Source organism: Euprymna scolopes, chromosome 23 (genome assembly GCF_053919585.1).
Source record: "Euprymna scolopes isolate OS-2025 chromosome 23, ASM5391958v1, whole genome shotgun sequence".
NCBI classification, from domain to species: domain Eukaryota; kingdom Metazoa; phylum Mollusca; class Cephalopoda; order Sepiida; family Sepiolidae; genus Euprymna; species Euprymna scolopes.
The window spans coordinates 59,642,337-59,658,526 of record NC_136504.1 but is presented as its reverse complement, the minus strand read 5'-3'; the positions used below and the strand labels follow the sequence as shown (position 1 = coordinate 59,658,526).

Sequence of the window (16,190 nt, the reverse complement as noted above, 5' to 3'; positions counted from 1 at the left end):
AAATGAAAGAGAGAATTGGAAAGGAATACCTGAGAACAAGAAAACTTCTGGAAACTAAATTATATAGCAGAAACCTAATAAAAGGTATAGATACACGGGTAGTATGGGCATTAGTCAGATACTCTGGGCCGTTCATAGGGTGGACCATAGAAGAACTGATATAGCTCGATTAGAAGACCAGGAAACTCGTGACCATGCACAGCGCACTACACCCGACTCTACGTGAAAAGGAAAGACGGCGGGAGGGAACTGGTATGTATAGAAGATTGTGTGAATAAGCCAAAAAAGAACTAGAAAATTGCATAACGCAAAACACTGAAAGGATAATTATAGCAGCGAGAGACACTGAAAAAAAAAAACAGAAAACAGAGACAAAGAATAAGAAAAGAAAAAATCGGAAGAAAAATAACTACACGGAGGATTTATAAGGATGGCAAAAGATGAGAATAACGAAAACACTTGGACATGGATGCAAAAAGGACACGTAAACAGAGAAACTGACTCCCTAATAACGACAGCACAAGATAACTCGATAAGAACCAACCAGATTAAAGCAAAAATCAACCAATAGAATGGCAAATGCAGACTCTGTGGACAAAGACACGAAACGATAAACAATATGGTAAGTGAATGCAGCAAACTATCCCAAAAGGAATACAAGAACAGGCATGACAAAGTGGGAGGGCAGTACACTGGGAATTGTGCAAAAAAAACTGCATCTCAAATGCGCAGACAAATCGTACAAACATAAGCCAGCAACAGTAACTGAAAACGAGAGTCACAAACTCCTATGGGAGATGGACATACAAACGGATAAACCAATCAAAACAAGATTACCGAATGTCGTAATAATTAACAAGAAAGAAAAGTCCTGTCAAATCGTAGACTTTGCTTTTCCAGCTGACCATAGGATAAATATCAAAGAAAAGGAGAAACAGAACAAATACACAAAGCTAGTCAGAGAACTGAAAGGGATGTGAATGATAAAAAAAAAACATCAATATAGTACCTATAATAGTAGGCGCACTATGAACAATTCTGAAAAACTTTGAAAAAAGAATAGGAGAAATTGGAATCAGAGAAATGACTGGAAAGATACAAAAAATAACAAAAATGAAAACAGCTGAAATATCATGGAAAACCCTTGAATGCGGGGACTAATACGTATGAGCTACACGCGCGGGCCAGACGAACTGCTGCAGAGACAAATCATGAAGCGTTACATGGAACCAAGAACATAGAAGATACATATCTATAAGTTCTCTATCCCGCCCCTATTATCTCCCCTATCCCCTCCCTCCTCTCATTACCCAACCACCGCCCCCCCCACTACAAAAGAATGATGCCAAATAGCTGAGAAGGGTCAAGGATGATGGAAAGACCGAGGAGAGAGCACTGACCAGACCTCCGATGGACAAGCGCGAAGAGAACTTGGGACCTTGGGGAAGCTTATTGCCACTCAGATTCCAGTGGAGACCAATGACTGCCGCTAGCGAGTGATCGATGGTGAGCGGCTGTTGTGATAATGCAAATTCATTTGCAAATGTTATCAGAAGAGGTGGATAGCACTGGAAAACTGGGGAGACTTGTTGTCACTCAGATTCCAGAGAACAGCACAGGTTATTTTTAAGAAAAGATCCTTAATGCCCTGTGTGAAAGCTCCTTGTGAGCCAATATAATAATATCGTATTCGCTTCGGCAGTACATATACTAAAATTGAAACGATACAAAGAATATTCGCATGGCCCCCGCGCATGGATGACATGCAAATTCGTGAAGAGCTCCATATTTTTAGGTCAAGGAGGATGGAAAGGCCGGAGAGAGAACGCTGATCAAACCTCCGCTGGACAAGTGCGAAGAGAACTGGGACCTTGGGGAGGTTTATTGCTACTCAAATTCCAGTGGAAACCAATGGCCGCTGCCAGCGTGAAATCAATGGTAAACGGCTGTTGCGATAACGTAAATTCATTTGCAAATATTATCGAAAGAGGTGGAGAGTACTGGAAATCTGGGGAGACTTGTTGTCACTCAGCTTCCAGGGAACACCACAGGTTGCTTTCAAAGAGAGGTCTCTGATGTCCTGTTTAAAAGTTCCTTGTAGGCCAATAATAATAATAATAATAATAATAATAATAATAATAATAATAATAAATCCTCATCTCAAAAATTCTGATACGTAATGTTAAGCTTATGTGGTCTAACTAAATTATACATTAATTTAGATTGGAATTATTTAAATAATGACAAATCATAAAAATAGAAACAAAAATTCCCATCGTAAAAAATAAGTCGTAAATCGTTAATCGGTGTCGTATGAAGATAATGATTGGCTGATATGCACGTCTTGTGAGACGGATTTTTTTTTTTTTATGACGACGTTAACATCTGGCAGACTTCCCATCATTTGTGAAGAGCGCCACCTCAGTTACGGTGAAAAGTGAACATAGAAATAACTCCATACGATACCAGCAAATCGGTCGTCTATTAAGCAGAACAATAACTTATGAAGAAACGATGCACGCGTTCGGAGTTATAATTTTCTACGTTTTATACTTCATGACGAAGTCAGGTTAGTTTACCGTCCTTTGTAATAAGTTTTATTGTTTTAGTTTGCCCGACTTTGGTTTATTAGCATTCTGAATGACTCTTTGACCGGCTGTGTTCATATTAGCCCAGGATACGTCGTCAGTATCCTTTTGGAAAATATAAGCACGCAACCAGGAAGGTTTAAACTTTGGAAGCAAATATTTTATAAAACGTTTTGCTCGTTTTTATAATTAAGACAACATAAAAATTGCAATTAATGCTCATTGAATGCTAACATGGAATTTGATTTATGGATTTTTTTATATATATAATTTGTAAAATTACTCAATCTGATTAATGAATGCAATTTTGGGGTTGCCCTAATTATAGATTTTCATGTTTCATAGTTTTGGGGGGCTTTTTTGCGAAACTCTAGTTGTAATTAAATACTTACAGATGTCCGGAGCAAAATGAACCGCACGAAACGATAGCAAGTTTCATATTCGTACGAACTGAAAATAAATTTTGAAGCAATAAATCCAACCCTACAAAATTCTCCTGTAGATAGGTAAACTGTGAGGCGTTCTTGTGAAATGGCAGAAAATTGATTCACAAGCAGTAAATAACTCTTCCATTAGCAGGTAAATTATTTGCCTAGTCAAATGCCTGCCTCTCTGGCTGCCCTACTGGCCCTTTAAATTAAGGGAAAATATTTTGGTTGGCCTCTCCGAGAGGGGGTTCAAAAAGCACGGCTGGTTGGGAAAATATGAACTCTCAGTGATTGTGCATCTGTTCCTACGCTATTTTTTTTTTTTTTTTTTTAAATTCAATTTTGACGATGTTTTTAAAAATTCTTATCAAATTGTTAGAGTAACTACAAAATAGTTAATATTTCTAATGTTATTTCAACGCGGTAAGGTAGATGCACTAAGTACCGAACTCTGGTTAACAGGTACTTTTGGATGCTTTTTAGAATTAAGTATCCGTAGTTTTGCTGTCGTAACGTCTTACGTCCTTACTAAGAACGGAGAAAGCCGAATCCAATTGCGCCTTTTATCGAAATATATATTTTTTTTCAATTATTGATAAATCTAAAGTTCCGACTTAAACAGTATTTGGATACCCTTACTACTCTTGCAACTTTTTTCTTGGATTGCATATTTCATTTATTTTATATAAAACTTGCGCAGTATGCGCTGTTTTATAGTTGTTATAAAAATGGAACGAAAATTTAAATTTCGGTCCATTTAATTTTATTGTGCCCCCCCTAAACGAAAAGTAATCGAAAAAACATTAAAAAATATAACTTATATATATAACTAAATTTTAACTTTTAAACGAAAGTCAACTTGATATATATATCTTAAATAAGTCCAACTCACCGTTCACATTGGAAATGTCGACTTTTATAGGTTTCCGGGTATGTTTACAACGGATAGACATCCCAAACCTTGTCAGCATACCCGAAAGCCTATAAAAGTTGGCATGTCCAATGTGAACGATGAGGTGGGCGTAATGTAAAAAATGTACCGAATTTTAAAAGCCAATTTAAATTTCCTTTTCAATTTTACTGCTGTAAAACATCGCATACTCAGTTTTACTTCTTTGTAGTAAAAAAAGGGTAGGGTTGAGAAAAGACAGTTAGGTTCATATTGTGTAATTAGCCCAACATCACGAAATACCGTGATACCAAGATGAAAGCTTTCTTTGCAAAAAAAAACTAGTTTGTTCGTTACTACTGGAAAGTTTTCCTCTACACTCTGAATTGACTTATATTTTAAAAATATACCCTCAAGTTACGGTTCAGTTGCATTCTATGATGTGCACATTTCCAGGCATTACCATATTTCTAAAGGGGTTACTTTGCTAAGAAGCACAATTTATTCCCGGCATTGGAGAGTTTGTAATGGTGGGGAGTCGTATAAGTGTATTTAATGCTTTAAAATGATTGAAATTCTCCGTTCTTTTTTAACCTTAAGATGGCTGCTATTGGGATTATCTTAACGTAATAATTATAACAATTTCATTCAATCAAGTTAATGATCAGTAAAGTCCATAATTAGACTATTGTTTGGTTATTAAATTAACTGAATAAGATTGAAAACAGTAGTTCAAACTCTAGGATTTGAACTAGAGTTCTGGTTTAACATCGGTTCGGTTCAAATTTTGTAGAAGTACTAGGATTTTGATGACATTTCAAAACTAAACTTCATTATAACCAATTCTTATTTCTACATCGAAACTTCAATTTGTTTAAATTGATACTGAAAAACTAAATATATAAAATGGGACTAAACCGATGTTTCTATCTTAGTGTAAATACTTTTATATATCGCATATGAAGCGTCCAATGTCAACAAGTTCGGTGAAATTCTAGAATAGTTAACAGTTTAATTCTTTAATAAAAATAATTAAAACTTACAGCGAACGCAGAATTAAACTCGGTATTTTAAGTCCTGTAATATTTGCATTAGTATCATTCGGCAGCTTACGTATGCAACGAAAGGCTGAACAGAAGACTGGCATGTTTTTAATTAAAATCCCACCTTCTTCCCGATTTAAGAATGGTTTGATATTTAGAAAGATCTTAAATAGGACTTCACATTGAAATAGCGCGTTGAAAGTAATTTTTGGTTAAATTTTTCTTGGTTCAATGAATTTTACGTAATTTTATTGAAACTTGCCTTCTGGCAGCTTATTGGCTAAACGCTTCGACGCCATCCGAATTCTTACGTAATCTGCTGAAAAATACTAGCGTGAAATAGTCGGAGATTGGGTCATAAACTGGATGAATACCTTAAATTCTCTTATTGAAACCTGTATCTATGGCCGCCAAATCATCGCTATTTTTGTCTCTCGTTGAAACTAATGTAGGAGGTGGGAATAAGACTTTGCACTATTCGATTTTTGTAGATATTTTATCTTGAAAATATTTGTATTCTAAATCGTTAGTTTTTTATATCCGTGTTAGAAGCGTGGACTGAAGTTTGAGTTTTAAAATAAAATACGTATTGAATACGTTTGAAGCCAAATTACAATGCGAAAATATTAAATAAACGAGTTTATTTTTAATATTTCGTAATTTGACTTCAAACATATTCAATACATATTTTATTTTAAAAGTAGGTCAACGTTTTTAACACGGATTAAAAAAAATACCTTGATTTTCAAATCGTGCGGCTAAGCGCAACCTTTCCGGCATTACAAAAACACCGTAGTTCAGATCACGTGAACTCTTCAACTACTTTCAACTTAATATCATGGCGAGGAAAAAGAAAATATAAAACTGACGAAGGAGTTATACTCTGGAATATATTTCTTAAAAATAAACAGTTCATTTCAATAATTCCGCGTTGTAATTTGGTTTCAAACGTATTCAATAAGTATTTTATTAAAATTCAAATTTGTATTCTAGTTTTTGTATCCATTTTCTAAATCGTATCTTTCGATACGCGATGCCTATTTGTTACGTTGTGGGTGTTATTTTTGTACCAAATGTGTACGTTTCGTTATTCTTATTTAGATGACGACTTATATATTGTTGTTCATGTTGTAAAAGTCTTAGTGATAGACAGTCTTAGGAGTGTTCATGTTGTTGAGTGTTCATATGTCTTAGGATGTTCATGTTTGTGGAGATAGCATATTGGAGACATAAACAGGGTATATATAGACAGTTCTGTATATATAATAGACAGTGTACATGTTGCTACTAGAGCACCAAGCCTGTAATTCAACTAGGAGATTTTTGAATATCTTGATAGATAGACCGAGCGTGTGTGCGTTTGACATTTACGTTGACAGTTGTACATTTTTATAAACAAAGTTCATATTGATACAATTTCACTTTACCTTTGTTTTTGGTAGAATGACACAATATTCTTATAATATAAGTGGATAATACCTTTTCTGTTGAATGCGAAGACGCAGATACAAAACCACATGATACGTTTATTTCTTCTTCGACCGGTCGGACATGATTTTGTATTTCAGGGATTCAAAGATTTTACATGGTTATTTCTAAACCCTCTCGCTTCCAGAAGGTGCCTTGACTCTAACAGAGAATCGGTCTGATCTCTGCTTCTCTGATCTGACTCCCTTCTCTGGCTTTTCTAACTGACTGATTCTGACTTATCTCACTAAATTCATAACTCATGACGTCACAGCACGCGTCTCTCAGAACACATGGCATGACATGCCTCCGTGTTTAAGCATGCATTGTTATTCACGTGTATCTTACAAAGCCGACTCTCTAACCTAATTTTCGTAACCCACTTTACAAATAACATTTTCCATTGTCCGTTTTTAAATTCCTTATTTTAATTTTCATTTTTATAACAGAATCAAATTTCATCATTAGATTCCTTTTTTCAATAAACAGATATCTAACTTTTGTGAGCTAAACAATGGCAATTCCACATTCCTTATTTTCAATAACATTGTGTTTATTTTAACTTATGATTAGAATTCTCAATTCCAAGTCTAGCTTCGCAAGTTCGAATCCTTGACTATCCTATTTCATATTTACATTTAACTAATTCCCTATTTTTTTTTACTTACATGACAAGAGGACAGCCCTTATGTAACATATTGATCTTAACCTTCAAGAGACTAAGGCTGTGAACAGTAAGAGTTTCACAACTTTGCTGTCTTTTGGAAAAAGCCACTGGAATAGGAAGCTATATTGCTATGAGGTATTAAAATGGCGAATTAATGGAGACTTCTAAACCAACAAATCAAACCCGATGGGGCAAATGAAGCGGGGAATAGACTAGACAATTCTGGAAACCCCTATGCCATGCTAGTAAAGACATTCTAGCAAAATCACTTCTCTGAGAGAAGTTGCAGTGAAGGGGGACAATTAAATTAGATATGTTTCTGTAATTTATCAAGAACCCTCAAATGGAAATGAAACACGGATTCACCAGCCCAAATATGACAACAGTACTCCATACATGGTCTGATAGTAGAGAATAGATTCGGGTATGAGATAATGAGCGATAGAACCTATTTTACAAGAAAAAAAATGGACTTAATTTTAATAAGATTCGAGGAAGAAAGACCAAGGAGTTTGAGAGTCGATTTCTCATCGGGAACAGCCATCCATAAGAATTTTAGGAAGAAAAGGGACATACCTGCGATCGATATTCAATAGCAGAATTTTAGGAAGAAAAAATGGAATAAGTAAATTTATAACTTTTTTTTTTTTTTTTTTTAGTGATCACCACTTATCAAGGCCCGGAAGCCACTCAGGGATAAGGGTTATTGCAAGTACATCACGTTAGTGAGGAGATTTTATGAAGTGTTTAATTAGGGGGCGGTTCATTAGGAATTTGTTAACATTAGACTTGAAGACATCCAAGTTGTAGTCCGGAGGGAAGCAGGCAGACGGAACAGAGTTCCACAGGCGTGCAGTTCTAAGAAAGAAGCTTTGCTCATGAAATCCGCGTTTTGATTTAGGCACAGATATAGAGTGGGGGAAATTTTTCACAGTGGATTCAGCTAGACGGGTGTTTTTCGTGAAAGTGTGGCGAGGGGGGACCAGGGATTGGAGTTCAGACGAGCACCTGCCATGAAAATAACGATAAAACAAGGATAGGCTCGCAACGTCTCTTCTGTGGGAGAGGGGTTGCAGGGTAGCGAACTAACTTCGTATTTCAACTGATTCGAGGAAGATGGGCGAGAAGAATAGTGTGGTGTCATGAGTATGAATGTTAATCTTAATATTCTCTTGAAGGTCCTTTTTATAGAGAAAAAATGGACTTAGAATAGAGCCATGAGGAAAAGAAAATGATACTCCAAGAGTTACTTGCAAGCTTCAATCAGTAACACTATTAGATGGTTAGAATAGTTGAATAGGCAATCATTTTATTAGCCATCAGCTAATTTCTTTCAAAGCTAGAAACTGAAGATCTTACCTTGCTGGTGTTGCAGAAAATGTTGCCGTTATTTCATTTTAAATAAACAATTTCATTTATTACCAAAAGTTATCTGCAAAAACTCTCGTACACCGGTTACAATACGAGACTAATCGCATTCATTATAGAGCTAAAAAGTACAATATAAATAAATCCTCTATCGACCTGTATTACTTTAACTTATGGACACCAATTTATCTCGTAATTTTTCATGTATTGACACTTAAGAAACAAAATGGCGACCAGTGTGATGTCTTAATTTTATGCTGAAAATATTTTATCGCACTACTAGGTCAGTAAGACCTTCTCCCAAATAAATCCCCCGTAAAAGCACTTATGATCATTTTGCTCACTTTGTTTTATCGAAATACAACAAAATAAAAATTATGAAATCAAAATGTTTCCACGTTAAAAATATACATATTGGCATAGAATTGAATTCTGTGTTTAATTTCTTTTCATTTACAAGTTTTCAACTGTTAACTGTTCTGCTTTGCTCAACAGTTAATATAATATTCATACCTTTCACAGTCGGGGATAAGCGTTCAGTTTTCGAATAGATGTAACTAGTCGAGTTGCTGTCGTTTGAGTATGAATGAAACAAAACTGGGTTGAATATTTGTTTGACATTTTAGTTTTTGTTGATTTTTATCCAAATCGACTTTGTCTTGTAAAGACGCGCCATTGTGCAATAAACACTAATGAATTTATTACACCCTCCCCAAAACAAAATCTCTCGCTCCGATTTCGGTAGTTAAATTAACTAAGTTTTAGTAAATTTTGTGGGGTGACTTTGATTCAAAATAGGCACAATATGCTTGTAATCTTTAGATAAGGTACACCAAATTTCTGCTAGTGTTGAATTATAAAGTGGACAGGAACACGTACAACAAAGGACATTTTGTCAACTATTACATACTTAGTAATTGTTGGCAGATATTCTGCATGGCATGGGTGGTGACTTTGGCCTATTCAACATTTAAAACAAGTCACCACCAGCTTACGATAAACACCAACTTGTAAAAATGTTCCTTTATTCCGACCTATAACTCTAACTGGATTCGTTAACATCGAACCCTAAGTTCCAAATAAAATAACATCTTTATTTCCATGATGCTTTGAATTTGTAATGACCGGGTACCCAGATGATTTCATGTCTTTAGTTGGTTTCGAGTAATAGCGAAAAGTCGGGACATTAGCAAAGCCGTTTACTATTTGAAAACAAAATTTAAACTGACAGGCGACACTAAACATGCTGAAGATTAGGGGTTTTTAAAAACGTAGTCACCACGGGTGACCCTTTAAAAGGGTGGCTTTCAAATGTTAAACTGCTTCGGTAATTTCCGGGACTGAATTAATCTAAATGCTAATTCCTTTCAAGTACCGTTTCATCTTTGAATTCTGAATAAACCAAGCACATCCTATGCGTGCCTATTCCGAAAGGTTGTCAAAGAAAATGCAGCATTTTTCTATGTCCTACCAGGAATTTCCAAAGTAGGTGAACTTCCCCCTCTGTGATGGGGTCAGAAAGATATAGAAGGCATTTCGACAATTTAAATGCTGAGCAAAATCTAAACGACACTTTAGGAACCTGCGTACTTAAGAGTAGATATGATGAACTTTTGAACATTAGTTTTAGGGTTTAAAACCCTAAAACTAATGTTCAAAAGTTAATTTTGTAGTCCGAATACTTAATATTCGCATGTTAGCGTTATCTTAAAACATGTAAACTGATGCGATCTCTGCAGTCAAGGGCCTAGTTTAAACTCCTTTTATACAGTGTAACCTGGATATTAGACCTGAATATGAGAAAATAACGGCTCCGATTGCTTGACAATGCCAGTGAATAAACGATCGGGGAATCCTAAAAGATATTCTAAATTGCGAGCTTGCAATCTGCTCTATAGCAGCAGTAAGACCTACAGTATGTTAAAGGGATGTGTGCAAGCAAAACACGAGGACAAGTGGCACCAACTCAGCAGACTGGGAATCTGGGTAAAATATCGCAGCCACTACAGACGTTCTGTTCAAACATGTTCTAAGAGAAAACATGGGGCTGAAACGTCTTTCAGAACAAGACCCTACTTACTAGTGATGGGACGCTTCCAATATTCTACCGATTTCGATTCTTTTAAAAATTCTAAATAGGAAGTTTTCCGGGGGGAAGGGTAATCTGATTACAGTAAAATCCATGAAATATGTGCATATATTTTCGGAAATCTAAAAGAAAGTATGGGTATAATTTATAGATTTTAGTTGATATCAGTAAAACTATTTCATCATTAATGCGAGCTGTGGAAAATTCTTTTATAAAACAAAGAATCATTTAAGCATCAAAAAATACATTTTCCAGATATCGATTCTGATACCCCTAAAAGTTTTTTTCTTTTTATTATTAATTGTCGAACACTCAAGGTAGCATTACTTTGATGTAGAGGGCTACTGAGACATAATCTGTAGGGATATTATGTAAGTAGTTAAGCAGCAAGATGTTCGTTTACATTACACTTGAAATTTTGCATGTCAGGGAAGCAGGAAACCGGAAGGGCATTCCAAAATCTAGCAGTCCTACTAGAGTAAGCTTTCTGGAGATCTGTGTAAAACTCAGATGTTGCTGCTTATCGGGTTTGTGGAGGATATTTACATCAAGGGGGTACAAGGGCTTTTAGTTCATTGAAGCACCTACCATTAAAATACTTGTAAAACCGGCAGTTAGGTATTATTTACCACATTTACTCTAGAAGCTTGGCATAAACCACTCGTTTTACATTATAACTTTTCAGCTTTTAACGGGGTGAAAAATTTAATCTAGAAATATTTCTGTTAAAATATTTTCAGCACGTAAAACTCTTATTGCGACTACAGATATGTGATTATTTGAGTATATGTCGTTCGGCATTGTACAGTTTAATCAAGACATTAAAAAAATGAAAATATCGAAAAACGTTACATTGTACGTATCCGTTTTGGACTGAAGATCGAAAAAAAAACTTCACTTAATTTGATCGAGTATTTTTTTTAATTTTATTTTTTTATATTTTATTTTATTTATTTTTTTTTTTTTTAGCGGAAAAACGGTTTATGACAGTGCGTTGAAGGTAGACATCTTTGAATGTTTTGAACACGCCACGAAGATATAACACTATTTTCAGCGCCGACACTCCCTTTCCATCTTTAATACTAGCTTTGCTTCCTAGAAATCGAACCTTTTGCTCGGTATCATAATTAGTTTTTTCGCTGTAAAAAAAAAAAAAAAAAAAGCTACTTGATGGAATTAATGGATTTTTTTTTCCGGAGAACTTCATTCCATAACGAATACGTACAATTTAAACTTTTTCGATATTTTCCTTTTTAATGCCTGAAACTGTACAAGTACCTGGCGTTCAAACTGTTATGCATCGTATTTTTTTAACAATTCAAGAACGGAGTTGCTTATTGGTTAATTATAATATCGGCATCGGCTCCCAGTGAGTTGTTGCCCAATTTTAACTGTCTCTTCATTTCTTTTGAATATATCTCATTGGCTGAAAATGTTTAATTCGAAGATTTTGTACCAACATATGCTACGTTACTCTTGTTAAATGAACTATTCTAGTTCATTCACGTATGTTTTCTATACTTCAGAAATGTCATCTGCTGCCAGATTCGAAAATGTCACTTGTAAAGGTGTTACCCTGGTCAGCCGGGAGGGGTGGGGTGCACGTCCTCCAAAAAAAGTCGTTACCATACCGATGCCTGTCAAAATGATTTTCATACACCACACAGCCATGGATTATTGTACAAACCTATATGCATGCTCCGAGGCAATGAGGAAGATTCAGAACTTGCACATGGATAACAGAGGTAGGTACAACTCTAAATATTACTGGAAAAATACTGTAATGTACCCTTAAAAAGATCCGTAGATCTAATTTCGGCACCGACGAACTCTGTATGATTTGTGCGCATGTGTAGTAGTAACCGAACTGCCATTTACAATTTTGAAATTGCTTAATTTCTAAGCTCATCGCTGATTAGTGCAAGCATTTAACTTTATGGCTTTACCAATTAGATCATATTCCAGGCGAATATAGTACCTAACAAGATATACTAATATGATAAAACATACTGCCTGCTAGACTCTTCCTTTCTGGCTAGGAGATCACACGATGAGCTGGCACCTTCCAGTTTCAAGTCCAAACTGTACTCTTGGGAAGTACACCATCATCTGAGCTGTCTTGCTCGACAAGCTCAAGATTTCGATATCTCTACGTGGGCTAAATAATGCCTACCTTTTTGACTTATTCACTTGTGTAGAGTAAACTAAATTATTTAACTCATTCTTCTAATTTAAATAAGTGACGCAGACGGGCAGACATCGAAGTAACATTCGCTGATGTTATCAGTTTTATACATTTGCGTGTCCTGTTTATGACTTCCAACTGAATACTTGACAGAACCTTAGTTTTCTCTCATTCAAAACGTAACCTTCGTCATATACGTATATCGTTCGACTATTTCTACCGCGCTTTGACCTGTTGCCCTCTGCTTGTTACGTCACCCGTCTCTGGGTACGGTTCTATTTGCAGATCAGATAATTCTGACATTACTATTGTAACCCTTGTCACAGTTCACACTATAACTAGATAACTTAATCTCTACTGATGCAGGGTCCTTAATAACTAGATAACTTCATTTCTACTGATGTAAGGTCCTTAATATGTAAAACTAACGGGATATTTAACGTGTAGTTTTCCTAATCTTTTGTCTTCGTACATATTTATGAGCGAATTTCTTTAATAACGCGCTTCTCTCACATGTGAACAAAGACTATCCAATAAAGTTGGTTTAAAATGTTAGAATGAAACGTTGTCCACTTTTTCTGAATATCTTTCCAGACAAATTGTGGTCATGTTTTGTTTTTAGAAAAGAAAGGATTAAGGATTTGAATGAAAGGTTTATAAGTTTTTCGAGACAATTTTGATACTTTTGGTATACAATATGATTTTAGAGTAGAATATGGACCTCTGGTTTTCTTTTTGTAGTCTTGTAACTCTCGTTTTCCTTGTTTAGTCTTCATATTCCATGAGCGATCTTTCTGACAAAGGGAAAAGAATTGTTTCTAGGTCGGAATCTATTCCATCTAGCACTTATCGTTCGTTGGCAAGTTTTCTCAACTTGCATTAAGTTCCTTCATGCCACTTCTGGAGTTGAGGTAAGATTGATATTCAAGATATATCTGGATTCCAATCCAGAAAGTCAAACATCGCTTATAAAATGTGATTATCAACAGATAAAATAAGGGAAGCAAGTTATGAACCAAAAGTAAACTCAACGTCTATTTTTATACTAGATTGGCGCCATTTGTCATGCAGAAAAACCGCTTGCTTGCTTTGAAAATTACTTATTGTGGATTTATTTCTTGTCTGGTGCGATTTCTAGAAATTGTACTAGTTATAGGAAGATGATACTTATTTTTTTTATTTTTTTTTATGGAAATCTCTCCAGACAAGGCTTACATCCACTTGATGTAAGGAGCTAGATTTTTTTTTTTTTTTTTCAAATAAAATTTAGAAAAAACTCTTCAGCAAGAAGTTAGATATATTCCAATCCAGAAAACCGATTGTTTCTTTTTCAGAAACCTCGCCCATGGAATGAGGACTAAAGGATAAAATAAATGTAGTGAGTTACGAGGCTACCGAAAATGTCCACTTCATACTTCTTTTTATGCTGGATTGACACTCTTTACTGTGCACAAAAGCTGAAAATCTGTTTACCACCTTTTTAAATGGTGGTGGTAGCCGGCATATAAAAGAATTTCTTCAAATATTTGTTTTAATATTGGTAGTGTACGCTAATTAATAATCGCAGACAATTACTTCACAAAACTTTACTATTCTATTTTCAACTACCACACCCCACTCGTGTGTCCAACAGAAGAACCGAATATTTGAATATTTATATTTTGTGCCATTGTAGAACCGTTCTGATATATGAATTGCTTCTGATTTTAAATTAATAGATTTTTAAATTAATAGCATTCAAAATATGAATTCTAATTTTCTTAGATGAGGCCGCTGAAAATAAAACTCCTAATTGTTGTAGCCATCTTTTCGTATTTAAAACTTTATTTTCCTCTTTATTACTCATGTGATTTTTGTGTGCTTCGATAACTGTTTCTAAATTCCACAACAGCTGAAGTTGTTGTTGTTCAATGGTGATTGTATTTTCGATGATACTCGAACCAGTGAACTTCCGGTTTGATGGGATATTCTGTTTTCTAATATTGATCAAATATAAACTGATATCAATTATAAAATCTCAACCTTTCTTACCTTTTCTCTTATAGGATGGTCGGATCTCGGTTACAACTACTTGGTTGGTGAAGATGGTTATGTGTACAAAGGTCGTGGTTGGGATCGTGAAGGAGGTCATACGAAAGGATACAATACAGATTCCGTCGCAATATCTGTTATGGGCGATTTTTCAGACCGGTTGCCAAACGAAAAGGCCTTAAATGCTGTTAATAACCTCATCGTATGTGGTATTAAACAGAACAAGATTACGAAAAACTATTCGTTATACGGACACAGGGACGTGAGGAAAACCGCTTGTCCAGGAGATAAGTTCTATGACTTGATTACAAAATGGTCACATTATGGTTTAAGGAACCATAATAAAAGTGCCATTATTGGTTAAAACTGTAACAGCTCAAAACATTAGACAAAATGGTGCAACCGTGTTTACTAAGAACTTTTATTTTTAATTGCATAATTTTACTGAGCATTCTTTCAATGCAAATATGTGTATTAAACTCTTAAACTTGAAATTCTAAAAGCTTTTATTCTCTGAATTTATCAAACTCATTGTGATCCACTCTTAATTCATAAAGATTTTTCTTCAGAGAACAGGTGAGTCTAATTTAGTGCATAGCTAACATTTTGCTTTCGCTCCTCTGTCGGACTTGGGGTTACGATATCGACTCGTGCATAGGCACGCTGACACTAACGCGCACGCATACACACAATTCATTAACATTTTTTTACTCATCAAAAACAAATTAATGAAATTAATTTTAAATATTCCAAACTATTCTCACTTTATTTTCTCCAATGAAAACAAATGAATTCTAACTTCTAGTGAAATATAATTTGTATAAATGAGTGAGGTTTTTCTTTTCTTTTTCTGACTTGTAGATAATTCACAGCCTCTAAATTATCGATCTAATTTCTTCGATATCTCGGCTACAAGAACTTTAAAAATATTGACATTCTGTTTTCCTATCTATGTAAACTTATATTTTTAAACAAATCTTTCGTGAATTTTTAAATTGATTTTGTTTATCCTTTCGCTTTTGAGTATTACATATTTTTCATTGTTTCTTTAAAATTGTCTCCCCCCCCCACCACCAAATCTTCCCAAATGGGAACCTTAAAGAGCTTCAAATTTCCACTTCGCAACCTCCCGAACAAGTATTATCACCTTCCTGCCATGTGACGTCCATCCGTTTTCAGTACACGACCGGGTCGAGATGACATTGAATGCAATCAATGATCCGGGTTTTGCGTATACTTTTCAACTTTGATTCGCAAATCTAAACCACCTAATGAATATTAGTGAACTTTAAAATTACTATTTACCAACATGTGTAGTGCGTGCTGATTTTAAAAATTATGATTGACCTTGCGGATTTCAGAAGTTTATCTGAATTTAACAATCTAATTTATTTCCCCGAAGTTATCATAAAGGACATAATCTCATACTAAATTA

At 35.0% G+C, this 16,190-nt stretch overlaps 1 protein-coding gene and 1 non-coding gene across 2 annotated transcripts; both read left to right on the top strand.

Moving 5' to 3' along the window:
- The first annotated feature begins 1,686 nt into the window (after positions 1-1,686).
- LOC145246350 (U6 spliceosomal RNA) lies at positions 1,687-1,793 on the top strand. Its single transcript, XR_013863123.1, has one exon. It is a non-coding gene; the product is annotated as a U6 spliceosomal RNA (small nuclear RNA).
- A 523-nt stretch (positions 1,794-2,316) lies between these two features.
- LOC145245935 (peptidoglycan recognition protein 1-like) lies at positions 2,317-15,750 on the top strand. Its single transcript, XM_080107691.1, has 3 exons — positions 2,317-2,569; positions 12,066-12,284; positions 14,770-15,750. Exons 1-3 carry the CDS (start codon positions 2,515-2,517, stop codon positions 15,117-15,119), a joined length of 624 nt encoding a protein of 207 aa, XP_079963817.1. The 5' UTR covers positions 2,317-2,514; the 3' UTR covers positions 15,120-15,750.
- The last annotated feature ends 440 nt before the right edge of the window (positions 15,751-16,190 follow it).

Excerpts from the sequence above, each read along its gene's own strand:
- LOC145245935 (XM_080107691.1), top strand. The coding sequence starts at position 2,515 with ATGCACGCGTTCGGAGTTATAATTTTCTACGTTTTATACTTCATGACG. Across the intron at positions 2,570-12,065 it reads ATACTTCATGACGAAGTCAG|AAATGTCATCTGCTGCCAGA; the intron begins GTTAGTTTACCG and ends TCTATACTTCAG. Across the intron at positions 12,285-14,769 it reads CTTGCACATGGATAACAGAG|GATGGTCGGATCTCGGTTAC; the intron begins GTAGGTACAACT and ends TTTCTCTTATAG.